Source organism: Acanthaster planci, linkage group LG14 (genome assembly GCF_054643075.1).
Source record: "Acanthaster planci isolate LZ-2023a linkage group LG14, COTS_SCS, whole genome shotgun sequence".
Taxonomy (NCBI): Eukaryota; Metazoa; Echinodermata; class Asteroidea; order Valvatida; family Acanthasteridae; genus Acanthaster; species Acanthaster planci.
The window spans coordinates 9465406-9493197 of NC_141790.1; the positions used below are offsets into that span (position 1 = coordinate 9465406).

Below are 27792 nucleotides of genomic sequence, written 5' to 3' on the forward strand. Positions count from 1 at the left end.
CTCTGTTCCAAAACCCTTGGGGTGTTAAACCTACGACAGGTGAGCCTGTAAGTCTCTTGCTTTGACTCGTAGAAATCTGCACGACTCAACTAGGATCTGGAACGTCCCAGGAGTTTGATATTTGGTTTTATGAAAACACTGGAAATAAATCTGTCTTGACTTCTGACAAGATCTTAGAAGATGTCTGAAATACAAAAATGTGGCATCCATCTTCATAGAGTAGTTTTGGACTGACAAGATGGAGCGTGCTATGTTATCAGTCTGATGACCAACCGAGTCAGAAGAGAACCATAGAAATCATTGTAAACACCCGCACGCCTTGTCAGCATTTATCAAGGGGTTGCCGACCGCGAATGACCCACCCTGTTTTGGCAAAGTTGGTCCAGTAGGTCAGGACTGCCAGGCTGACCGAGGCGTCCCCCTTGGTGAAGTTCTCCATGAAGATGCCCAGGGGACCCGGCACCAGGGGTGCCCCGAAGATAAACGGCATGTCCGACAGGTGAACAGATCCTGAGATGGAGAAAGAAACACCAGGCAAGCTCTGATATTATTGTATCTTTGGTTCTCACCGATCTTTGACATCTTGGTGCAAGAGCAACACCAACAGTATAACTTAAAACATGAACACTGCATGACTGTGCATATAGATTTTGACTGGCAAGTTGTTCTTGATGAGCTAGTCAGTGTGTTTCAGGTCAGTGGAAGGACCCCTGTTAGCGATCTTGCCCAATGGTCCAAACACGACCCCCCAAATCATCTAAACCTCACCAGCCCATCTCGGGTGCACGTCCATCTTCGAGCGGTGGCCGAAGGTGTAGAGGTACGACCCCAGCCCCATCTTGCCCGTCATCTTGAGCGACTGTATGGCCGGTGTGACCCAGAGGTCATCCGAGATGATGTCGATGGCGCTCTCGCTCAGCGTGAAGGGGTTGCCCTCACCGCCGCCCCAGTCTATGTACTCGTAGTAAATCGCCTTCTTAATGACGTTCCTGTCGGGTTTGCGAATGAAAGACAAAATTTGGTAAAGCACCCTTCCAAAAGAACAGTCTAGACTCACAGCTTGCTTAAGTAAATAGCCACATATATCAATCATTTTCAAGAGCTATGTCCGGATTCTGGAGACCTAATTTTTGCGAGGCGGAGCCGGGATGGGTTAGGGAGCGCAGAGAGGGAAATCAGAAAGGGAAGAGAGTTCAGGTTAAGCCCCTTTCTGATTCAGTGATGTTTCCACATTAGGGTGCTGTCCCTCCAGTTTGGGCAGCTAGTGTCTGAACCCCGAGCGGCACCGAGAGAGGGCGCGAATTACCTGGTAACAAAGACTCCTGGTTCATGAACAACTATGAAATACATGCATTGCGTACGCATTGGCCACCAACAAAACGAACACTCCCCGCCAGCCTGGCTCTTTTCAAACCAATGAGGGGGTGCTTTTTTTCTCAAAGCGGATACCTACCCAGCATGCATATTGCCGCCGTAGTTGTTCTGCACGAAGCCGTCCAGGATGTGGTTGAATACCATCGGGTCAAGTTTGCCGGCCCCGTCCGCGTCCTCGCCCACGTACGCGAACCCCTCGCTCCGCGTCACTCCGGTCATGAAGGCGCAGCCAGTGCAGCTGGGCCTCCTCTCCCCCCGGGCGATTTCCTCGAAGAGCACGGCCGGGTCGTCCTCCAGTACGCCGCCGTCCACCACGGGGGCGAAAGCATTGTAGTAGAGCGGTGCCTCCACGTCTAAGAGCTGAAACTCCTCTGGTCTGACCTGAAATTCCGCATAGAAATGATATAAAAATCAGCCGCTTAATTTAGGTTTACCAGTTAACTTAATGAAAAATTGCCTGCAAGAAAGTTTAATTTTGTCAGAGGGGGAAACCTACCTTGTGTAGGTAATAATGAAGTAGTTAGTGCTCTAATTACTTTATTATCCCCTGTAGGTCAATTTGAGACTGGATAATTTTGTAAACTTTGTAAGTACATTTGTTGCTATTTACAAGAAGTGAAATACTGAACATTTTTTCAGTTCTCTGTGTCGAAACTCTTCAAATTTCCTCGCGACAACATAATATTCCCGGACAATCCCACCCCTTTAACTATGCAGGTTGTGTGCATGCGCTTCTGACTTGCTGGGGCGCCCTCATTGTCCGCCTATGGCTTATTGCTTTTGATGATGATTGGCGATTGTTGCTCAGTCAGCGGCCTCACACTGTTTTTTTTTTACTGCCTACCTGCCGTAAGCAATCCACTATTTGGTAGGTGGTTGGAGCTTCACAGCCGATCTTGGTGGCAGCCATTTTGGCGAAGTTTCGAGGTTCCCGTGTGATTGCCCAGGGGGCGATGGCCGAGCCACTGTGTGCAATGACTCCCGATATCAGACCTTTACGAAAACAAGAGATGCCAAAAAGATTTGCCAGATTTGTAAACTATTCCTCAAACATTTGACCAAGTTTGACACAAAGTTGGTTTTCTTAATGACCACCCTAAAATATCACAGGTGTCACATCGTCTTAGTTAAGCCCAACATGATGGGTCCTCATGGCTACTGACTCAAATCGAATTTGTCTGCGTATCTCCTTTGAAGAGATACTGGAAATATGTTCAGTTTATATGAAACAGCAAATGTGTCGAGGCTATGAGAGCTTGAATATATGTAATATTTGCTCTTGAATGAGACCCTATAGACGGTGTTTGATTTTGCCGTGGTTGTTTGGCAGCTAGCTGAACTTCTCAGTGTCGATTACCCATCAGAGACAAACATGGTGGTCTGGGCATATCCAGAGAGGCAAAAAGACACTATGTACTTTACTGAATGCGGTATTTCATCAAACATTCCCAGGTTTGAATGAGAGCTACCGCTGTCCAGTTATTAAACAGGTGTACCTGAAGTCATGTTCGACACCATCAGCATCCCGGCGCACGCTGCCCCTGAACCGACACCGAACACAGTCACGTGGTTGGGATCCCCACCAAAAGTCTGATCAACGAGGAAAGAACGACAGAGACAAACATGCTGAATTTGAATGAACTTAGCCTTGCTTGAAGAAATGTACCTGATCAGAATGCTCTACAGCAGCGAATCATTGGCTGCAAGCTGAATCGCCGTTATGATTACATGATCCTCCCCCTGTTCTCCCGGAAACCGGGTGACATCGTACTCTGTCAATTTTTATTTTTCAGTCTGCTGAATTAGAGGTTGTTTGGAAGAAATTCGGCCGGGAAAATAGTCACCCAGAATTTCAGTTTGAAGAAACTGTCTGGTTTCGGTTCATCGAATGGTACATCTCAGTTCCAATTTCAGATGATTGCTGTCAACCATAGTTGGCGGGACCTAATATCAGTAATTGATAGTGAACATGTTTATTTTGGGTAAGGGCATAACCAGGACTTGAATTTGGGATGGAAAGTTAGATTACCATTATTTTTCGATATGTTTTTGGGGAGGAATTAATGTACAGAAAATGGAATTAAAAAAAAAATCCCCTTTGCATTTGCAAAAAGTAATAATACATAAAACGTGGGTGTGCTCTTTTTTACATCTGAGAAAATCCTAAGAGACTTTTTTCTGAACGACAACTGACCCGAATGTTCTGGTTGATCCACTTCAATACCAATATCTGGTCCAGGAGGCCGTAGTTTCCTCGGGCCGCCCCGTCATTAGTGCTGAGAAAACCTGGACAGTTGATACACGGGCAAAGATGGGGATATTGCAGTGAGGTTTCTGTGCAATCAGAGTTAATGATAGACAAGAGGCACGACAGCACGAGCCATTTTTCAACTTTAATATCGCCGGGAAATCGTGGGTATTGCCTGTCATTAATAGCACCGACATTCGCGACAGTGAACTCCTCAGCAGGAGTAATGAAGGACGTTGAGCGATCACTATAACGTGGGCGCGCCGGGGGCACACTACTGGCACGCACTGATTTGCCCGCATATTGCGGGGGACGCGCCATCAGTTTTCATTTGAACGTGCACAAAACCCGGGCGTCTTCGTGTGAATATCGCTGGAGTGCAGAGTCAGTACTCCATCACTCTCTCCTCGACTTACTGTTGAGGTAGCTCTCGTACTCGGAGTCCTAAGGGGACGTCAAACACTATCTTCATTTTTACAGGTAGACAACATCGTGTACGAAATTAACTACTATTAGAAAGCATGATAACAGAAACCGACAGAGAGACAAGAGATTAAAGTTATGCAGAAGGCAAATGTGCCTCCGTCGATTAAAAAAAGCCAGCCTCATTTCTGCACGCGGACAGATGACTGTATTTCCCCACTCCAGACGAAGCAACCCAGCGCATACGCGTATCTTGAGACATCAACGTAATTCAGACAGATGTGGATCAAGCGACTGGGTTATGCACGAAGCGTGACAGGCTCGTCTGGCCAATGAAGTGATGCGGTGGGATGTGGTGGGGACGCGGCAAGTGATAAACGAGACTCGGTCGCATGATAACTAAATTGACAGCGTCATCTATCACTCGTTCGAAATACCCTGGCGATGGAGTAGTCGGTTGGATGAGGTCGTTATAGTGGCAGTAAATCACACTTCTCTCTACGCAAGAATGAAAAAAGATCTAAATCCGTGCGCTGGAGAAGTACAGAGCAAAGAAGCACTTTCTGTAATCGCAACTTGTAAATGTGTTTCTACGGGTTAATGTGCAAACAGTTGCTTCATACAATTGCAATTTTGAGGTGGAATCGGTGGTGGGTCTAACGTGGGCGGAGTCGGAATAGGAAGGGGGAGGACTTGCCCAAAGTGACTCTTTCTCACTCCGGGTTTGGCCTTGTCTGTAAAATTGAAAGGCATCTGCACTGAACGACTGGCTCTGGCATTCTCTTGCCCACTCTTGCAGATATTTTCCGGGGGAACCATGCACAGATTGGCATGAACTGTACGTGATGGTTCCTTGAGGCTGTCCTTCAGATTTTGGCCTTTGATAGTTAAGGAACAAGACGTTGGTTCAGGAACAAGACGTTACGTCGTCACTGTTATAGTTTTGCATGAAGCTAACAGATATGGCTGATGGGTCAGAGTTCGACGTCCACCTCTTAAAAGCGTTAGCCACGAAAATAACATTTATAAATGCTCACCTAGAATTCCCAATCGGTAGTTAAAAGTGACAACAATGACACCACCGTAGCTGGCCAGCACGCTACCGTCGTACATGTTCCCCGATCCCTCCCTGAATCCGTCGCCGTGTATGAACACCATTACCGGGTAGCCGTCGGCCGGTGGCCCAGGGTCGTCCCCCAGCGGTATCCCACCATTCCCGGTCGCTCTACCTTGGTCCCCAGCTCCTGGCGGGTCCGAGGGCTGGTCGTCCTCCGAGCTGTAGCTGCCGGCGTCGCTCCACGTCTCGGGGGTCCAGGAACCGTCCGGGTCCTCGCTGCCGGTCGCCAGGGGCGCGTCGCCAGCGAAGCTTACGCTGTCTTCGGTGCCTGCTTCAATCTCGTCGCCATCCGTTGATTTGACCTCTGTTAAAGTAAAATAAATTCCACGGCAACAGTATTAACAATCACATATAACTAAGGAGGCGCCGTTAATCTTTATGGTCTTCCCAAGAAGTATTTTCTGAGCTGATTAGAAACGCTATTGCTTGACTGTAATTTTATAGCCTTTTATAGACAAGTCAGTCTATCGAAAAACCAATTCCTTCTATTGAGTGACCAGGCCGCCCGAATGAGTAGCCGTAACCGTGGCAGAACATACATGTAATGTGCACGCCCATTGCGTGCTTCCTTGACAAAGTAGGCCTACATGCATCATGATTTTTTTGGAAATGCGCGTTTTTAGTTGAAGAACGCGCACGAAATGGGCTTAATGTAGTGGCGGCAGCAAAATGTCTTTGTACACAAAACACTAGGGAAACTCAACTTGAAAAAAAGGCTACAATAATCGTGGCTCTGGAGGATTTGTTGTATTTAAGGAAAGTACAGTGCGACATTTCAACAGTGGAAGCTTCAACGAGGCATGACGAATAGTCTCCTTTCAAGAACCATTTTCCCCATAGGAAAGAACATGGTTTGTCCCCAGACGATTGTGTAATAAAGAAAGTGTGCCGCCACAGTAATGGTGCCTCCTCAGATTAGTTTATGCAAAAACAAATCACCAACCGAAAGGGTCGGCTAAAAGAGCACAATCTACACTTTCTGGATAGATTTTAGAAAAGTAATTTCTTTCTTCGGCAAATAGGTTTTGCCGTGAGTCGTTAAGGAATAAGAACTGATCTACCACAGAAGAGAAACTGACGACGTCCATGACACGAGCAGCGCAAACGATGACATTTTCCCAAGCCGTGTTGAAACCTACACCTTTTAAGCCATGCCCGATGCACTCAAGAGCTTTGTTGATATTTTCCTTGAAGCAATACTTGAAGCAATACTTGAAGAAAGGAGAAATACGTGTCGGTAATCTGTGTAAATCCTCTGTGTAATCCGCAGCCTTTCCCACCCATTCTTTTTTTAATGTACTGCTATTTAAGCATGGGGATTACTATAGTCTATGGGTACACTGTACCTCTATGCTTTTCCTGTTAAATATGATACGCACTCATACATCTCTTTGTTTGAATGGACATAAATCATGAGTCATTCCTTTCCAAAACATTCACATCAAAGACAACAAGATGAAGTCGGTCAGAATAGCATTGTTTCTGCTCTGCGTGACATAATCTGACTTTGGCGCGTGGTGCATTATCTACGGCTTCTGTTCTCTGAATACGCTTGACATACCACGGCTGTGAGAGGAATAGCTATAGAACTGAACATAATTCATACTCCCATAGAAGATATGAGGCTTCATTGATTCGGCAGCACAACAGACGGCTCTCTCCGCACGATCCACCAGGGCCAATATTCTTATCTGTCGATCGATGCCCCCAGCTGCGGGCAACATTGTGATAAAGAGGGAAGGTGTAATTTAAAGATCATTCTGAAAGTATATAGGTGTTGGAATAATACAGGAGACTCTCGACAATTGCCGTGCGTGTTTGTGGGTAGCTGCAGTTATTTTCTAAAGCTCTTTTTGAGAAGAATGGATGTTAATATGATACAGGCATTTATCAACAGCATTATAAGCACAGGAGTAGCGTTGTTATGCCGAGACTATCCGCCCCGAGCTGAAGTGCACCCCCAATTGGCGTAAGAAAGACAGGTGGTTACAAGCGGATCTTGCACGCGTTATGCGTGTACGCAAAGACCATACATGCCGGAATAAATTATTTACACGAACATGTACTCAGCGTGCTCTGCGTCAAACGCGCATATAATTGCGCGCCTCATTCATGGCGCACTTATGCGGTGAGTACATTGATCTCCATTATGGAGATCAATGGATACCACAGACATAAACGCGTAGACCGCCGGTCTCGAGCGTAAAACCGTGGTTTTGAAAAGTATGGGCAAACAATGAGCGAAGCGACGGCTGGCAGCGCGTCCAGTGCGCATTACGCGCAACGCAGTTACATTACCTGCATTTGTTTACTTGTTCTCCCAAAATGCGTTCACCTTTTTTGCTCTACTGCACTGCTAACTCTTCTTTTCAGATGTTGCAACTGCATTGGTTTGAGTCCCTAGTGGCCAGATTAAGTAAATAGAGGGGTTTTTACAATCGGAAAATGGCTTCATAGAATTTTATGACTGGAATTCTTCAACTGTGCGTAATTTCCCTATACCGAGGGGCGAATTTGCCCATAGTTTTGATTTTAGACGGGCACCGCGCAGATCACACAAAAAAACTGTAGTTTTGAATAGGACATGGTGGTCTATGTGTTTATATGTCTGTGGTGAGTACTAAAAACACGCCCTCTGTTGTTCCGCTCGGAGCGGATAGCAACTATAAGGGTTGGCTCATTTAAGGCTGCATCTGAATCTCTTGTCTAGAGATTGGTCTAGGTCTCGACTCCATTGGAAATGCGTGGAGACGCGTAAACAGTAGACCTAGCCGTAGCTCTGGAAGCCCGTTTTGGACACGGCCTAAGGCAGTGTGCGCGTGCGTAAGCCAGATTACGTGCCAATGTCATTTCGTTTGCCAGCAAGGCATGCCGTTGGAATCTATAGTTTTCATTTAAGTCAGGGTGAAATGCCATATTATTTTAGGAATTCTCTCAAGCCGCAAAAACGTGGAGGAGGTTGAGAAATGTCTTAATATAGAAACTTTCTGACGTCTGTTGGGACAGCCCACTTTCAGAACCACAGCTGGGACCGTTGCAACTATAGTTGGGACCGTCCTAACGATAGAGTTGGTACTGATGTTATAGATCTAAGCACCATGCTATATGATGCTTATTATTAGGTGTATCCGCCCTGAGCTGAAGTGCACCCTCACCGGCGAAAGAAAGACAGATGGTACAAAGATTTCCAACAGAGTTCTAGCACGTGTTCGGCGTGCGCGCGAAGACCACACATTATAGACTAACATTGTTGCGCGTACTCAGCGTGCTCCGCGTCAAACGCGCATAAACTTGGGCACCTATGCGGTGTGTGAGTACCACATGACTGTCAGTTTCATTTCAAAACACACCCTCTTTTGTTCCTGCTCGGAGCAGACAGTAACGTCCAACAGCAACAGAATCTGCAGCAACGATTGCAGCAGTATCTGTTATAGGAGGTTAGCGGCACCAGTAGCAAGGATTTCGAAAATTCAGAAAAAGATCTCACTTGTCTCAGACAGACCAACACAAGTTTTGTAAACCATTTACTGAAACTGGCATTAAACAGTTCTGAATCTGACGCACCGCCAACCTCAACAAAATTGAATGCCATTGGACAAGTTCGAGCGAAGGCCATTTGCCAACCACTGGTCGATTTTCCCTGGTATCCGTTGCACTACATAACGTGGGCACCGGGCAAAACGACCGGTGGTTGACGAAATATTCGAAGTTACCCAGTATTCCTGGATGACTATGGGTGACAGCGCCACCAAGTGTTCTCAAACAATAGGAATACACAGGCTTCTCCCCCCGTGCACCGAGAAAATGAGGGAAAATCTGTGTGACCTCACCCATCCTATTGATGCTATCTCTGAAATATGGCGCCTTCCTCCTGAAGGCTAAAAGTGTAATATTGTCTGCCCATGCACCAGCTGCGTAGCAGCATGTAACATGTGTTTATCACGAGAGCTAATCTTAAGCCCAGGGGTGAAAGCGTATTTCCCTTAAGGACGAGAAATGTGCACTATCCGTATGGACACCACGCAACTGCCTTAATCTATTGCAAGATGTTACTGACACTGGAACCGAGTACCAGGCATGTAGCTTTGCACCCCGTATACCCTCAGTTTCATTTCCACGGAGCCGAGAGATATACGGAGGCTCCTTTGGTAGTAATTGGGCATCGCTGGTTCACGAACGACGCAAGCGTTGCAGTCGCATCGCTAGTCTCTACCAACAGAATGAATGCTAACATGGTTCTTTTCAGTTGATGAGGGAGTGCTTCTGCTGAGGGCGGATAGACGAGAATATTCGATTCTTTCGCGGTCGAGGAGTATTAAGCCTCAGATAGGCGATAGACGCGAATATTCGATAGGCCTACTTTTTATACAGTAGATGAATATTAAACCTCAATAGACGCGAAGACTTTTGCGACCAAAGAAGTCGTTCTCAATGTGAAAAATGTGCATGTACCTGTCTGGTATTCGAACTGATACACGTTGTTTCCTGTATTATTGTGTTGCTGCCGTTTCAACCTTCGGTCCTGCCAGTGAGTCATTTACATCCGCTGGAGGGTACTGATCTCCCTGAAAAGCAACATGAGCCGTGTGTTTGCGGCGCTGGGAATCGCGGTGACAACACCTCTCTGGCCCGGTTGGGTTTCCTGCCTCAATTTCCAGACCCGTGACCCCCTCTTTGTGGATCAAGAAGTTGTGGCTCGCAGCAGAACCAGTGACCGGGTTTCCCGAATGGAGACTATAGCGTCACGATCTGATCCCGGTTCAATTTCCGGTACTTCTAGTTTCTTCCTTTCTGCCCGAGCCTTGCATTCGAGATCACGACTATCATCCAGTGATTAGACTGCGATAGCACTCGGAAGGAAAACATGGTTGATGGGAAGTCACGCTGCACTGCCATGTTCCATCAACTTTCCCCAAGAGTAAGAGAGCACCATAATGGAAGCCCGCCGCTTCTGGCACGCGGAAAGCCCAACGGACGGCTGGGCGCTACAACAGTTTGCAATAAACTTAATTGCCATGTAGATTTTAGACTTCCTCTGGACCTGAAAACACTGGTTTCAGCATTTCATTCATGTAGGCCAAGGGCTCGATGAAAAGGCGTGTTTTCCCACCACAGAGGTCGGTTCATAATGAGCGACAAAGGTTGGAGTATTCTAAAACCGAAACAACGTAATCTGATACCCGCGATATGCCGTCGGAAACGGTCATCCGAATACGTGTCACAGCCTTTATCAAAATCTGAATAAAGTTTTCGCTAGATATCACACCAAAGATTAATAATGAGACAGTAATATATATCCATAATATGGTGGATGATCGGAGTTCATTTGTCATTCTCTCAAAAATTGCCCCATCCCAATGATAAAATATGAATTGAATGGGATTGGAGAAACACCTTTTGTTTTCATCTAAGAGTACTTTGCTCAACCTCCTAGCAGAATCTCCAGTCTGAATTCTTATAGAATGAATCAAAATTAAATAAATCGCACCTTATAGATTTCCCAAAAGGAAAATTATATACCAAAGACAGAAATCCGCATTACATATACGTATTCGGTTTCTGTACACAGGCAATACTTAGTTTTTTCAAGGATTTCTTATATTGCAAAAGGCAAACACAAATTCAGGCTCTGAGCTGTCGGCGACAGTGTTTTTTTTTAGCCGTGTAATGGCTTTCCATTTTCCAGGAATCATCCCTGCTGCTCCACACGTAGGCAAAGTAGACTCCACGCATGTTCTCCGTAATGGTGGAACGTGGTAGTACCATCTCACATGGGATTTTCACTCCGGCGCTAGTGTAATCCACCCGGTCGGTATGTGTGTGTATGTAGCCTGCGCATCTAATTATGTCGGCCGAGGCGCGCCCGTAAATTTCGCCGGCATCCTTAACCGGTGACACCGGCTCACCTTTCACCGCGTTTGCCCGCCCGCCGGTTTGTTTATTCACCAATTCCTGCGTATTATGATATGTCTGACGAGGAACCGGTGGGGGGGGGGTCGGTTAACAATCCGGTCGCTCGCGCGACACGGTCAGTGCTGGCGCGGTGAGCGCTGGCCCCACTCCACTAGACAGGTCAGCCTCGTCGAGTGTCCTCGGCGAGTGGGTGTCGGAAAGTGACCGGTAACTTGTGCGCCCAGCGTATGCCGGCCAGCGAGCCGGCGGGCAAGGAGCAGTTCAAGTGGGTGGTCAGTTTACCGAGATTCGAATTCACTATCATAACATTAGCATGCGTTCTGAAACCTGAAGTAGCTTCAGTGTACAGCTCGTAGAGAGGTTCTGCCGTGTTTTGGATGTTTTGATACCTAAACTTGACTCTACGCTTGTCGGTTGTTTTTGTGTCAGAAATCGAAAGGGGGCATTAATTTTCTCTCAAAAGAAACATTCAGAAAGAATGTCGAGGTTGTGTCTATCCTTAACCCTAACACTCCTCAATCCTTCACCTGTTGGAGGACTGAGGAGTGTTAGGGTTAACGCGCATTGTCCGATGTATTTTTTGCAAAACAGCTTGACGTGTGACCACTTCACATCGAACGTTAATAACCTTTTGCATCACTGGGACACGAGCCACTATGGTTTTTTCCACCCTGAAATAAGGAATGCGCGAATCACCGCCATTCAGTTGTGTACTTAATTGAAACAATGACCAACTGAAAAGCAAAAAACTGTAGTGTTAATCCTAATAGTCGCAAATCCTCCGATTTCATCCTAGGGATATTTTCAAATGTCATGTATACACGTATCAGGGTAATTCCAGAAATTAGAGGTTCATATTTTTGTGTGTCCCCGTCACATCTGAAACATGATTTTGTAAGTTCAGAACACATTTTCTAATTTCGTAGAGTGATGAATTAATACAAATTACCTGCCAAACAAATAGTAGTAGTTTGAAATCTATTCCGGTGATATTTCCATGTCAAATTACAAAGGTCAGATGTAAGAGGGACACAGAAATGTCACACTTGTGGACCCCTAATTTCTGGATTTACCCATAGCCGACAATGATGTTACAAGTATCTAAGAACAAAAGTTAGGCCGGTGCTGTTAATATTCACGAGCAGGAATTCGACAGACCTGCTATACCGATATAAAAACTATACGTGATGAGACCACAATTTGGATTCACAGAAAAACCAGTGTGCTGAATCATGTTTTCCCTGCATGACACCACAGCAACGACGCCCGAAGAAAGGCCTGGATAATATTGTTATTTAAATAATTTTACTTTTGAATGGATTGAACCTGCTGGGCATGTCAAATATACTTTTAGTACACAGAAGAGGAGTACCAAATTGCAGAAAAATTGTTCCAAGAAAATTTGTTGCAACTACCCTTCAAACAGACACTTAACTTAAAGCACCTCCCAAATAAAAGTATGGTTGAATGAAAAACTATAGACATGATGCATATTGAAACAGAAAGAAAGATAATGAGGTATTGATTTTTTCCAACTGGTGTGCCTGGAAAATTATGCCATTTACAAATATTCTCAAGGATGCCTTTGGTTGCCTTGGCGACGAGATGCTATATGAAGCACGTTTGGGACAAAATGTCATTCCGTGCACGAACTCCGCGCTGCAGCGTTTACTCACGAAATGAAATCTCTGAGTCTGCATTTAAAAAAAAAAATCGACATTTAGTAGAAGCTTATTGAATAATATGTTATTCTCTTCGATTTGGTGCCTTTTGGGGAAGAACTTGCCAGCTCGTGCCGTACAAAAACGTAAGTAAATCTTATTAAAGATATAAATTAACAAATTAACAGAATTGTTGGGAACTTGGAAGCTTGCTGTATTATCGGTTAGAAAAAATAAATTAGACGAAAACCATGAAGTTATTATAAAAGTCAGTCCACCCCGACTCCTCTCGTTTCTAAAAATGATCTTTAATACCTTGTTCCATTTTTTAAAATTCCTTTTTACTTGAGACAAAACAATGCTACAAACGAAGTTATAAGCACCCTTTCTTTGGTATTTCACATGACTTGAATGGTTACGACTGTACAGTGATAATTGAAAAGCCAGACGTGCTTGTTGAATAAAATGTCTTTCTAAGATCCTCTTTTTCATGGTGCAGACTTTGAAAACTTTTTTGAACAAGAGTGCGGATTTTTCGTTTGGGAGGTTGCCAACAACTAGTGACCTACTTTTGCCTTAATTGAATTTTTCTCATGGCGTCATGCAGCGTGCCCTGCCCCATCTCCAAAATTACTGCACGCTTCGCGCAGCCGAACACGACGCGGTTTTTAATTAGCACTCCATCAATGTTGTGATGACCTACAGTGCCACATTCTCGCCCTTCCAAATCAACGCCGGGAAGATGGCATATACCACTCGAACCGGGCAAAATAAAAGGGTAAAACTGCGATAAGATCTGAAGAGATATGCTGGAGTTGGGGGAGACGAAAACGTCCAGCGCAATCAACGTGGAAATTGTAGCAATTCCGTCTTGGTTTGGCGCGCTCACTATTTTAAATAGCTCCCCCGGGGGTTACTTTTTTTTCTGGTGGTCGCTATGCACGCACACGCGGATAACACTCGTAACCTGCAATAATTTTCGGCGTCTTCGTACTGTACTTCAGAACCTCCCGGCGACGTGCCGATGTTGCGCGATTCTTAATTTCACGGGTACCGGGGAGGAATCCCTCCAACCGTCCCGCGGGCTGAATCATTTCTATGCCTCCCCCCCCAACCGTCTGTCTGTCTGTCTCACGTTAAAGGAGAAATGACACACAATCTCCTTCGATGTGAACTTTGAGAGGATATATCCTTTCCTCGGGATAATGACAGTCACGCACGCCACAAAAACTTTAGCGAGAATATGACATCTTTTCGCATCCATCGAGGTCAGAACGTGGAATGTAAACTAGTGGCATCTAGAGGCAAGTTCGAGCGACAACTATAGTTCGACTGACACCGCCCGAACTATGTATGTTTAGGACTATCATTGGACTATCTAGTCGACCAGTTGGGACCATGTCCAGGGGTATGGTCGCATCGCTGGTTATCAAAAACCGATTTCATTTATCATCACAGAGGGAACCATACACATGAAAATAATTGTACGAGATTTCAATGACCATGAAAGCCGCGAGAATTGCAGCCAACGGAGAAGTGTGAGTAATGGCGAGATTTAAAAAAATTGACCGACCAGGCCTCGTTGAGTAAAACTGAATTGCGCATGTACAATCTTTAATAAAAGGCGATTGACTACAGTACTGGTCGAACTATAGTTCGCGCCCAAATTTGGCCTGTATAAGTTTGATGTTAATTCATTAGTAAACACTATTGATTAAAGAGGAACAGTAAATTCAACAGCTTGACCCTCCTATGCAGTCCCAAATGCCATGCACATATTTAACGAAAGCAAGTAGAAATTCAAAAATTTAATCGGCACGAAAAAGATAGAAAACAGGTCGCACATGTGTGGTGGCGCCTCTCCGTCAAATATACTGACACGATTACTGTTCCAGCGAAAAAAATGAAGCAATTTACATAACAACCGAGATTCTACATTCAAATAAAGTCGGCGGCAATGATGCAAATTTCAGCGAAATCCAATCCAGAACCTGCTAACGATCCTGCCCTGTGCAACACCACGGTCCGTCTGTAGTGTCGACTAATTAGCGCGAACGTCAAGCATGCGCCCATAGGCCTGCACAGTTTGAAAACAGTCGAGCGATCTCGTCGCTCACCCGTGAAAAAGGATTTAACTGGGCGCAGCGTAAATATTGCTGCAGCGCGACACGGCTTCAGCGATCAAACGATTCCAGTTTCATTAGACCCAGCAAATTCTTTGAAGGAGGCAAACCAGTGACCGGACACATTCAGCACGGCAATATCTTGGGTCATGCATAATTTCAAAAGGCGCGCAACCATTCGTATCCGGTTCGTAAGTGTGACGTCACTTCAGTTTAAACCACGCCCACTGCACATGCACTGCGCATAGAGTTACATGCATTGATCGGCGTTTACATGGAACCGGAAGTTAACGCGCAACTTCAGCGATCGTCCAATGGGAGCCTGCAAATCGTCACTTACGAACCGGATATGTAACGCTGCAGTTTTCTTCGGTATATGCGCTGAACTCAGACCTAGTTTTAAAATTGGCCTCTTTCTAAAACTTCAAAATCTCTTACACGACAGTGTCGCGCTGAACTCAGACCTAGTTTTAAAATTGGCCTCTTTCTAAAACTTCAAAATCTCTTACACGACAGTGTCAGAATACCCGGTGATTGCGTCAATCAGATTAACTAAACATATTGAGTTGAGGCCCAGCAGAGTCATCAACACCCACTTTCAAGTAATGATGATGACGTCTATACTCAGAACGCTGAAACGAAATTTAGATAAATACGAAAAGTCGACCCTCATTAGTTTATTACACTTACTTTTACCAGAAATGATTATTCTGAGAGCATTTCGCTGTCAAAGGTGGAGAAGAGATGGAGACACGCCGTTCGGCGATGAGTAAATTCCCTAAAATTGGAACCATGCAGCCGGAAGATTGACCCGGATTAAGGGAAGCCGGCACAGCTTCTCCTTGTGGGCGGGTTTGTCTAAAGGGCGACGACGTGGACTTCCAGCTCCCTTAGTCCCGGTAAAAACAGGCGTAAGTCTCTCGAGATTCAGAGCAGCGCTTGATAACTAATTCGAGATTTGATCGAGCTGGGCCTTGCTAAAAAAGAGAACAGAGTGAAAGGGAAACGCAAGAGGGTCTGCGCGGGACATCCCTCATTTTGGCACATAAATCAAGCGCTTAAACGGACGACGAGGGTTATAAAAGGAGAATCTGGCGTAGGCTGAGGGGGGATTTGGCAAGCACACGCAGACGAGGGAATCGGCGGTAAGCCAGAGGCGTGGTGATATGTCGAAAATTGGACATTTTATGAAACAGGTATACGTCCAAATTCGACGCAGTAGGAGACGACCCGTCCCAAGACAGCACTTTAGAAAGTTAACGCGCACAAATGAAATATCTGGCGGCCCCCTTTATAGGTTAAGTCACCCGTCGTTGTTGTTGGTTGGCCGGTTGCCTACTGCCGACGCTCTTAAGCCGCATCAACGAGCCTCTCGGCTTCCTCCCGGTTTCCGCTTTGACGCAAGGAAGCAATAAAAAGTAGGCACCCTCCCCCAAAATCAATTTGGGGCACAGGGAAAGATTCCCTCGAAGGCTCAGGTTCGGGACTAAGATGCAACCGTGAGAGGATCCAAACACCAGAGGAATCTCAATATGAAAAACGGAAGTTTGACATGATTAAATACCGTCGTTGTTCGCTGGCTGCGCGTGCCATAAAACGTAATCTTGATTGATGGGATGGTTGATGACAGACACATACACAGTTCCTGTTGCTAAGACGAGCAAAGAACTGACATGGACTTGTCATTTGAACCAGAGCAATCAAGTTTATGAAGTTCGCTGAAGCCTACTTCTTAACTACTTTTGACCGTTTTTCAGGTGAGAGGGTATAGGCGGTATTTCAAATGGTACGTTGGGAAACAATTCAAATAATCTCTTTTTTCTCTTTTAAATAACTTCAGGAATTTATACAAATTATTGAATGTCAAGCGAAGAAACAAAACAAGACAACAAAACTTTTGGACCCACTGTAAACAGCTTCATTGTTCAAAGTTGAACTTCTGGGTCCTTTTGAAACCTCTTCAGTCTTTCAAATGGACATCTTGTTGCAGTAGACGAAATGATCGATTGGCCATTTTAGAAGAAAACGCATACCACGCATAAATATAGTCCTGCGCGAGAGATTATTGTCATTCGGCCTGGGCACACTACCGTTTTGTCGAGTTGAGGCCGGCTCTTACTGCAGGCAAATAGATGGCAAAGAGAATTCAAGGTCACTACAGATTTGCAGCAACATTTCGCTCGAGTTGAAATGTATTCAACTTTTCGAATATTTGATCTGATCTCACAAATTCGTGTTTGTCTTCGCTTTGGGCTATGAAGTAAGTTTGAACCGGCCTTTACAGTGCGCTTGATAAATTTCTGTGTATAGGGAGACTCTGAACGCTGGGGAAGGTTTCACGGTCGAGACAAGAAGCACACTCAACTCGCATGCAAAATCGCTGTACCTGCGTGGGAACGAGGCTGCCAAGTAAGCGAAACCTTTCACATTCTGGCCCACGACCTGACCGATGGCATCTCCGCGCTGAGTCCGTCGGCATATTTTTATTTACACCGTAGCCTGCGGTTTTTCGCTCTGGTGGTGCTAATTAGCGCTTGAGAAGAGACTAGTGCTGACCGAACCAGTCATCAGGCGCGAGCGCGCGAAAACACGAAACATACGTCATGCATGTATTCTTACAAATGGGTCATTAGGGACATTACCACATTACCACATTTTGTGGTAAATTTTTCAACCTTAGGGAGACATCGGTCATTAGGGGGACATTTCAATGTCTCCCTAATTCTTCAATTACCAGAAGGAGGCCGAATTGTACCGTCCAAATTTTGAGATGAAAGATTAGGGTCTAAATTGAAAACATACATAGTTTGGTTCAGATCAGATTAGGGAATATTTGATTATGGAACAGTAAAGTTTGTGCACGTTCCTATGGGAATGTCTCCCAAGTGACTCAGTATTACAACAAATAAATGTCTGTATTCAGTTCCAAAATTGATACTTCAGAGATGATAGACCGATGGATTGTGACAGTATTGGGTTGATTCCTCTTCTGATGATCGTCAAGTTATTTCTTCGGTGTGTGTGTGAAAAAAGTTGAATTTTAATCACCACAATGATAGCAGCTAGCTTAATGAGCTACGATAGCCAAGCTCAGGCAACATTTTGTATCATTATTATTATATTTTTCGGGGGCAAGGGGAGAAAATACAGGTACGATGTGACAAACGTGAACAATTTAAGTGCGGTGGGACATTAATGAGGATTGTTTTTCAAGCAGATTGAGATTTCCAACCCCTTTCGTCTCTCTTATTTCAGTTTTTTCTTTTCCATAAAAAATCCAAAATTTCAAAGTTTGTTAGGGCCTACTTGAAACATGTATTAACATGTCTTGAGTAGCCTTGATTACAACCTCGTCTGCATCATTTCCTCTAGGCTTGTCTTACTTACACGTATTACTGCAGAGTCGAATAAGCAGACAGGTTATGATTCAGCAAAATGCGTCAATAATGCTTATTAAACCTACGGTATAAGACTCCCAATATAAGAAAATGACTGCCAGCGGTGCGATCTATGGTACAGCAAAGCATGTAATCAAAAATTTGAATCCTTGGTGCGCCACTGCCTGTATGCATTTGAAGCATGGAAGGAGGGGAACGGCACCGAACGTATTATTCGGTCCCGTGGGGTTAGTCTGGTTTGTTCACTTGTTGCATTGCCTTGGCCTATGATTCCTAGCGGAGCTCTCATAGCAGGTAAAGCTTTGCAAAAAGGAGACGTCTTCCAATTTTCAGTGACATGTACAGGTATGTATGTCATGTCTCTGCCCCACGTTAAATCCCATGCGCTTACAAACGCACTCGGCACTAGTCTCTTTTCAAGCGCGAATTAGCACCACCACAGCAAAACCCCTAGGCTACGGTGTATTAAAAAATACGCCACGATACCGAGGATGGAGAGGCAACGTCCTCAGAAAATAGCCGCCTGGACCGCGCCACGCAGTCACGCCCGAAATGAGACCCACAATATGCAGTCCGCCTGTTCACCGTGACTGCCTTTAGACCCGACTCGACCCCCTCCCACGTCCCGCCATCATTTTTTTTCCTCGGTCGGCGCGTGTCCCCCTTTCGAGCCCCCTAGGGCAGGCTTCCTCCAATCTACGCCGTGCCCATTCTATTGGGCCGCTCGACGGGGGATGACAAACATGAGATGGAAATGTGCGTAATGTGCAAGCTACGTGCCCCGAGGGAATAGAAAACAAGAAAGGGGTTCCCTTGTTCGACCTTTCCCCTGCCTTCAAATGAAACAACCTGTCGCCCACGGCAGAAAAATGGCCATTTTCTTGTCTGGAAATAATTCATAACTCAGAAGCATTTCCACGGTGGTGCATTGGTCCCTCGACGCATATGCATAAATCGGCATCTTGATACTTGTTCTTATTTATGAAACATGACAGGATCAGCACCATCAGGTAAATTGGAAAAAACCCCGGCAAGCAGGCCATCAGATTAATCTAAACGGATGGATACCGATGTGCATAACAATCGCTGATTACTGATGACTCTGTCAGCTACGAGGAAAACTGCACGACAGACAAAAAGATCCAGGCACAGAACAAACGAACCTTATAGCGCCTTTACGCTTAAAAAATGAAGTAAACTGACACTCATCAAAGAATTGGAAACTGAGCTACTATTAAGGGGTTGAAACTCAAACTAATCCAGGTTATAAGAGCCTCACGATGTCACCACCAGCAGAAAGTGCAACAGCAGCAGCAGCAATAACAACACCACCAGTAGCAACAGCAACATAAGCAACTGTTGAGCCACAGTATCACTATAGTAGTGACAGCAAAGACAGTAACCGCAATAGGAAGAAAAGCAACAAAAGCAGCGACTCCAGCAGCAACAGCAGTAGCAACAATAGCAGCAAAAAAAGGAAAAAAAACCCCAAAAACCAAAAACACACAACTCCATCAGCAACAGCAGTAGCAACAAAAGCAGGCACTTTAACAGCAGCAGCAACAACAGCAGCAAAAAACAACTACAACTGCTACAGCAGCAGCAACAACAATAACAACTACAACAGCAGCAGCAACAATAACAACGACTCCAACTGCAACAGCAGCAGCAACAGCAGCAAAAAACAACTCCAACTGCAACAGCAGCAGCAACAACAACAGCAATAAACAACTCCAACAGCAACAGTAGTAGCAACAATACCAGCAAAAACAGCAACTCCAACTGCAACAGCAGCAGCAACATCAGCAACAATAACAACTCCAACTGCAATGGCAGTGGCAACAATAGCAGCAAAACAACAACTCGAACTGCAACAGCAGTAGCAACAGCAGCAGCAGAAACAACAAGTCCAACTGCAACAGTGGTAGCAACAATAGCAGCAAAAATAGCAATTTCAACAGTGACAGCAGTAGCAACCGCAAGCAACAAAGGCAACAACCCCAACAGCAGCAAGCACAGCAGCAATAAAACATTAACATCATTGTCAGAAGCAACACCAGCAGCCAAAGCGGCAACTCCAACTGCAACAACAACAATAGCAACAAACCCAACAGCAACAGCAGTAGCAACAATACCAGCAAAATAGCAACTCCAACAGCAACAGCAGCAGCAACATCAGCAACAATAACAACTCCAATTGCAACAGCAGCAGCAACAATAGCGGCAAAAAACAGCAACTCCAACAGCGACAGCAGCAACAACCACAGCAACAAAGGCAACAACCCCCAAAAGCAACCACAGCAACCACAGCAGCAAGCACAGCAGCAACAAAAACATTAGCATCATATTCAGGAGCAACAAGAAACAAGTGTTTATTTTTGTATTAGGTAAATCGAAATAGTCAGATTCGGTGCCGTTTCATCGTTGTAAGGAATTAAGCCCATGCCTATCACAACATGTACACCATGAGTTTGTATAACATTCCAAGCTCAACCACGATTGTTTACAAACAGTAATCCGGGACACCAACAATCTACAAGCCAAGCTACAGCTATGCAAGTGTCCTTTTTCAATCAGGGAAAGTGGTCAAATCTCGAACATTGCTTGTTTATGGGAGCTAACAGACGACCTGCCTCCTCGAAGCGGTCGTTTGACACTCAGCCAGGCGTAGACTGAGGTAGGGGGCGGGGACTATACCAGTGGTATTTCCACCTATCTAAGTATCCATCCACGCTGTTTGTTTTGGTAAACATTAATAATCTCTGTGCATTTGATAACATTTGGTGAAACTTGAAACTGTTCCCAAAGGTTTGTAATCCGCCTGACAGTCCAAAAATATTGATACAAGTCAATTTTACCTCGAGCAAACACCGGCCATCCCTAATTTTCCTTCAAGTCAACTTATGGGCTCGGTACTTAATAATTAATGTTTAAAATTGCACAATCAATTTGCTAAAACATTTTTCAAACAGAAGACAGGAAAATCCCTGAAAAGAAAAAAAAAAACGATGAACAAACAAAAGCGGACGAACAGATGCCTCTTTAAACTGTTTCAAAATACTGCACTCCAAACATGTGAAGTCTTCGGGAGTATTACAGGAAGTAATTAATGAAAAGATATTTGAATCTTTATTGAACAAAATTATCTTTTATTGAACAAAAAGACCCACTTCCTGCAACTCGCATTGTATCGACATCGTTGAGGGGTAAGTGACTTTGTTGGCACAGTTCGGCCATCTTCTTTTGCTTTTTCTGCTTTTTTGTCCCTCACGAAATTACACGTAAGTATCGGGGAAAATAACCAAATGACGAAAAATGTATTCTTTATGCGTGGTGCTAATGAAGTCTTGAAGGTACCATGCCTTTTACTCTGCTGGAATATCACGGCTTAGGCAGCAAACGATTGGATTGGACATGTATCACAGTTGCACAGTGATTGAGCGCCAGTCGCTAGGCTAGTTCCAAACATGTTCCAAACACGAGGGTAGGGGGAAGCGATGACACATTGAGACACCGAGAGAGAAAGAAGAGAGAGAGAGAGAGACCCCCAGGACAGACCGTATACAGGGGCTTCGCATCAGACGTGCCCACGCACGCAGGAAGAGAGAAATCGAAGTGAACTTATTATCTAGCGAGGGGAAATCCGGCCGGGCACTTGAGACATGCGACCTGCTTGGCTGGCTGGGTAGAGAGGTCAGCCCGGCTGCCCCTTCTACAGCCCTGGACACGAGCCAGCTCGGATGACTAGGCGCGGAGGGGAAAAGATCTGGCAGGTCTGGGGATTAGCTAGAAATGAAGAGCTGTAATTTGACCCCGTCATTCTACAGCAGCATGCGTACGTGGAGAAGGATAGTATCGCATCTTAACCCGAAGAGTGTGTTTACCTTCATAATCCGTGACTTGCCTGTACGTCGGGGGGGGGGGTTTAGGGCAGGGTTAGCACAAAAAATCATATTGGCTATGATTTTAAGATGGGACTAAATGCTACTAAAATAAGTTGAAATAGTGCATAACTTGCAGCTTTAACTGTGGCTGTGTTGCACCAATACGATATATTGTCAGACATGCGTTTGCTATATGACTAATTAGATTGTATATACTAGAGAAATTGAGGATCGTCAGATGCAAAGTTCACTTTGGAAAAGGCCAGCACAAACCGACCAGTCTATGATGGATTGCTATATGTGTCGTAGCTGTGAATCTATGCGAAGCTCTATTAAATAACTTTCAGGGAAGATGTAAAGACTTCGGTGACTTATTCTTTCTATCGGGCTGTGATGAGAAGACGCCACGATGCCCTTGAATTCTTGTGACGATAGAATGAACAATTTGTATAGAAATGATTAATCTCAGGAGACGTGCAAGTAGAAATTAAAACAAGTAAAACCTATACCTAAAACTAAAGACGTACTGTAATCGTGTCGATATTCACATCTCTGTTTCTCCTGAATTCAAGATTTTGGGCTCCAAAAGATTGTTGGACCTTCCAAAAATAGTAACTGTACCTGTCATACCCCGACCGTGGCAATGGATCTCTCACAGCGACCCTTGTTACAGACAGAACGTGTAATGGCTACAGCGGAAAAACAGCACCCGTGGTTGATTTATAGCAGTGCGTCGCTCCCTCGGTTGACGTCACCCCCTCCTCCGGGCGCTCGAGGTGGTAAATATTTGACTTTTTGCCCGGTAACTTCTTTTCTCTACCGTGTTTTTTCCCCCTCTTTTTGACGACAGGCAATCAAAGCCCATCATCGTTTCCATATATACGTGCCTCCCGTATTATGCTTCCGCCAGCTTGTCCTCCTCGCAACATAATGCACGCACACTGTTTACAGTGTCAATATGCGGTGCGAGATGGATTCTAGCAGATTCGGACGATTTGGGCAACATTTTTCAGGACGCAGTCGGAAATTCTATTTGGATAAGAGACTGAATCACCATAGGTCAACCGATAGCCTTAGTGTTTCGGCATTGTCACTTTTGAGAGGCGGCACATAGCCCAGTTTAATTTTTGATTTGTGATTTATTTTAACCTCACAATTAGGTCAACATGACATCTACACTCGCTCAAAACTCTAAGACATGGACAGCGGTAGGCAAAGTAAAGGGGACTTTGTCGTCATTTCAGATGAAATGTGCCCATCATACTTTGACCACGCTGCATAATTAACTGACAGTCTTCTTGTTCATTGGGATATCGTGCGCAAAGCCTCGGCTATACGGCTCAAAATTTTATGGGTCAGCCCTCAGAAGTCTGTTAAACTACTTTCACCCAAGGACACGTCGTCACTGAAAAAAATGAGGATAAGACAGAAGTAGGTCAGGCCCTATTAATCAACTACAAGTTTAGTCCTTCGTCACAAGTTAGAAATTCGAATGATTGATAATCGCTTGTGCCAAAGGAAAAATGATGTCTTGGAATAGGCCTATTCAAAGCTATTCGTCCAATTTCTGTGCGATATTTCTCCATTCTACTTGAACTTGATAATTCTTCTTATTATTAGTCTGTTTTTATTTATACATACAAAATTACCTTGAATCTCGTGCTAAAACATCAAAGGGCTCAGAGTAACAATCCTTTAAAAGAAAACACACCGGCTTGTATGAGAAGCGATTACATTAAAATGAGAGATTTCCAGAGGAACGGTACTATAAAGCATTTCAAATAAACAAGTGAGGTGATCCCTTGACACGCAATGACCAATTACTTCGTCCCATTTATTTCCTTTACGGCAGCTAGGAAAAAAGAGCTTCTGAATCTGTCGAAATTTGGAAAGTGCAGCATAAATGAACTCGTCGGCAACGCGAACCCCCAGTTATTGTGAATTGTAGAAATAAAAGTCTCATTCTACGGGATCTAATTAATACAGGGACAGTTCGACACTCATGACATCTTAAGCGCATGGAGGGAGCGATTACACAAGATTTGGTGCAGCAGCAACGACAGTAAATCGCCCAAACACCGTTGCTCTCACAATCCCATCTAAAAGCCTTTTCGCCATGTCCCGAAATGCAACCGTCGTATAACAACCGCATTTATCACCAACAAGGTGGGAATTAAGTCTGTGTTTATTTATAATCTGACCGGTGGTGACAGATGATTGCCGTGGGCGATAATGCGCTGCTACTGGGGCATGAAATATGCTACATTCGCCCGGTTGATGAGTGCGTCCTCGAAGCGATGCATCGGCGCAACACGAAACAATTTTAATGATCCACTAGGGCACCGTTTGGCGTACATGTATCACTGAATCGCGGCTCGTTCGTGGAGTCTTCGTGTTTGAGAAAGATCAATACAGAGCCTAAAGAGTTTGGCCCTACTCCATGCACCGGAGCGTCCACAGCGAGACGCCGGAGCGCAGGCCCCGTAGTGAGGCACGGTGACTTGTTCCCTTGATCCGGTGAAACGGAAGTTACCTGATCGAGATTCTTTATATTGACTTCCTCAGTCTATCAGTTTCACGACAAACGTTTTCCTGCTTTATTTCCCTAAATTAAATGGACGTGTGTGTGTGTGTGGAACAGCGTGGGCGGGTGTGCAAGCATCCTGGGTAAAAAAAGTGATGACGTCATAGTTCAACTCGACCTCAGAAACAATGAGAATATCGAGACACCACAGATAAAAGGGTCATTCCAGAAATTAGGGCTCCAAAAGTGTGACATTACCGTGTCCCGGTTACATCTGACGGGAATATCCCCGAAATTGATTTCAAATCATTACTATTGTTTGGCAGGTAATTTGCATTAATTCATCACTCTTGGAAATTAGAAAATGTGTTGTAAACTTGCAAAATCAAATCGGATGATGACAGTCGGATGTGACAGTGACACAAAAAAATGGACCTTTAATTTCTGGAATTACCCAAAAGAGATAGCAGACGGTGTCCCAAATAAATATGAGCATGTACAAGGCTTCTAATTTGTAGATCTGGAATACTTTGAAAAAAAAACCATGTCGTTTCAGTTATTAGTCATAATTAACAATAACAAGAGAAATCTTTCATCAAGTCGGAGTCAGAATTCTGATGGGAAATCACGAGAACAAAACGTGATGCAAGTGAGCTGAATTCTTTAGATCGTGAAAGTGACCTTTCTTCGTTCTGCACGTCAGGAACAAGGTTGCATCACCGTACCGTCTCTCTCAGAATAAATCAATCCCGCGTAGCCGCGTCTCAAGTCTTATATAATTAACCTCCTTTCAAAAACAAAAGGTAAAAAAAGGAAGAGAGAGAGAGAGAGAGCGCGAGAGAGAGGTGCTTCAGTGATGATACAAGAGGAGAGAGAAAAAAACTTTCCAAGATCTTTCCCCGGGGAATCGGCACTGGCAACCTTTCCACCCAAGGCCCCGTAGCCGGGACAAGTTGACAGTAGCCGGTAGTCCCGATTTGATTAGCGGACCGAATAAGCCACCGTAACTTCATTTAAGGAGAAACGGCCCATACCGAACGGTTTGGGATAGGGAAGGGTGCTGCGTTATAATACCATCACGTCTCTGCCTTGTATCGCTGGCTCGCGTTTCGGTGTTTATTAGATAGGAAAAATAACTTTCGAAGGAGGTCTTCAAAATGCGGTCTGGCACAGATACGCTAGCGCCGCGTGAAATGCCACGCGACGACGTGTACATTGCGCCCGGAGACATACGCGTTTTTCGAGTGCCAGAAAACAAGCCCAGATAAACGGAGCAGCGAAGAAGTCCACGGTTTATTAAAATAGACGTGATTATCCAGGATCCCGCCTCGGGCAGGCTGGCAGCTTTCGAACGCAATTAAAAGATGGTTCATTCAGAAGAATACAGGGGTATTCGTGCTGGTGTAAACAGTGGCGTGAGTCACGATTATTCCCTCCAGTACTGCGCTCATATCCTTGTCTGTATGGCTGTGCCGGGATGACTCGGCAATAACTAGAAATGTGATGAGAAACAGGAAAGAAAACCTAAAAAGTATGAAAACGGTCAACAAACCGCAATCCCGAGTCAAGGTCCTCAGTTAATTCCGTGGTTGTCATTTCCCACTGACCCTTGCCGGTAATTTTTGTCACCGACAAAACCCCCCACCTTTTTATGCCCCATGACCCTGTCTGGAATTTCCTACCAAGGAAAAAGAATTGAGAAACCAAGGATATTCTTAAATTTTTCAGGGGAAAAGTATTCTTTTACCCGTTTCCCCCGGCTTATCAACCCTCCCTCCAGGTTAAAAAACACGAGAACCGCAGAATGAAAAGCCCCCCATTTGAATTAGATTGAATTGGGGGGGGGGGGGGAAGTTGCCCCCCCTGCTGGATACGCAACCATAGAGGATCGGTAGTTTTCGGAAATCAGGTGGAGGTGATGACAGTATCAAGTTCGATGTGTCGGTAGTCATTGAGAGGGGCCCGGGCAGTTTTCACGAGGGGGGGAGTAAATTGACGTGGAAAGAGTAAACAAATATACAAAACAAAACAAAACTACACAGGTTTTTCCCCCGTTCTTCAAATTCTCTAACTAAGGCTGAGGCGGGGGCATGCTTGGGGCTTTAATCCCATCCACACCTCTGCCTACCAACGCCATATTGCTCTTCCAATTGCATGAATAATAAGTCTCTGACAATAGGACAGACAACACTACACGGAGCTGTGTCCCAGCTCAGGCTTTCGGTGAGGCATCCGAGAGCTGTCATGACAGTTCGTCATCGAGTCGTAAGTGGATTGCGATGTTTACGATGAGCTATCGCAGTCAATTAGTGTGGTCGTGAGTGACGGCTGGATGCAACGTGCAAACGAAGGACCGCAACCTCGTGTGTCAGTTTGTTTAATTTTGGTTCGCGCGAATTCGAACAACGGCGACATTTGTTTCTTTGAAGGTGTTGGCCAAGAGAAATTTATGGGACCTTTACTACGAACGACCCGGCATTAAAAACAGATGGTGGGGCTGTAACTTGCCACAGATATAAATTATCGTGAGCGAATCAACACGTTCGTTCGTTAACTATATTAGTCACAACTTCACAAGTGTTTCTTTCGAAGGAAAGAAATCGCACCATTAATGCTTCTATTCATAGTAATTAACAACACTGAATGAGACGTTTTCACATCTTTGAACATGAGAAACCTTGACGACCCAATGCGCGTTTTGAAAGGGTCGACAAATTTCGCGCGTTATGATTAACCAACGTGTTGCAAACTCTTGGTGGCACACTATTGTGAATCGCCCGTTTTGTATTGGGAGGGGTAAACCACACACTAATGTGACAAACCTGCCTGGCTGGACTTATGACTAAGTTCAGCTAACGTCACACCTGGCCACAGGTCGATCAAGACAAGCCAGCAAACCAAACTCACCAAATCGACAAGTCGAACCGGGTGACCAATCTAAAGTAACGAGCTGAAAAGAAGCTAAGTCGCACAAACAGACCTCAAACAAGCTCAACGAACCGACCGTAGCTACCAGGCTACGTCGGCTTGAAATGTTGATGCTTGAGAAAATAACAAGCAGGGAGAGATTACATCAGGGTTACATCCACTTCATCTGCGTAACCTAATTTCTTGAAGGGCATCTTAA

At 45.0% G+C, this 27792-nt stretch overlaps 1 protein-coding gene across 1 annotated transcript in view; it reads right to left on the reverse strand.

Moving 5' to 3' along the window:
- Positions 1-27792, reverse strand: part of LOC110980823 (neuroligin-3-like) — a 43481-nt gene that overhangs the window by 4874 nt on the left and 10815 nt on the right. Inside the window, exons 2-8 of the mRNA XM_022237828.2 lie at positions 5083-5466; positions 3569-3660; positions 2871-2964; positions 2219-2367; positions 1454-1755; positions 769-989; positions 363-510 (exon numbers count right to left, since the gene is read on the reverse strand). Coding sequence (XP_022093520.1) covers positions 363-510; positions 769-989; positions 1454-1755; positions 2219-2367; positions 2871-2964; positions 3569-3660; positions 5083-5466 — 1390 coding nt within the window. The remainder of the gene's footprint in view (positions 1-362; positions 511-768; positions 990-1453; positions 1756-2218; positions 2368-2870; positions 2965-3568; positions 3661-5082; positions 5467-27792) is intronic.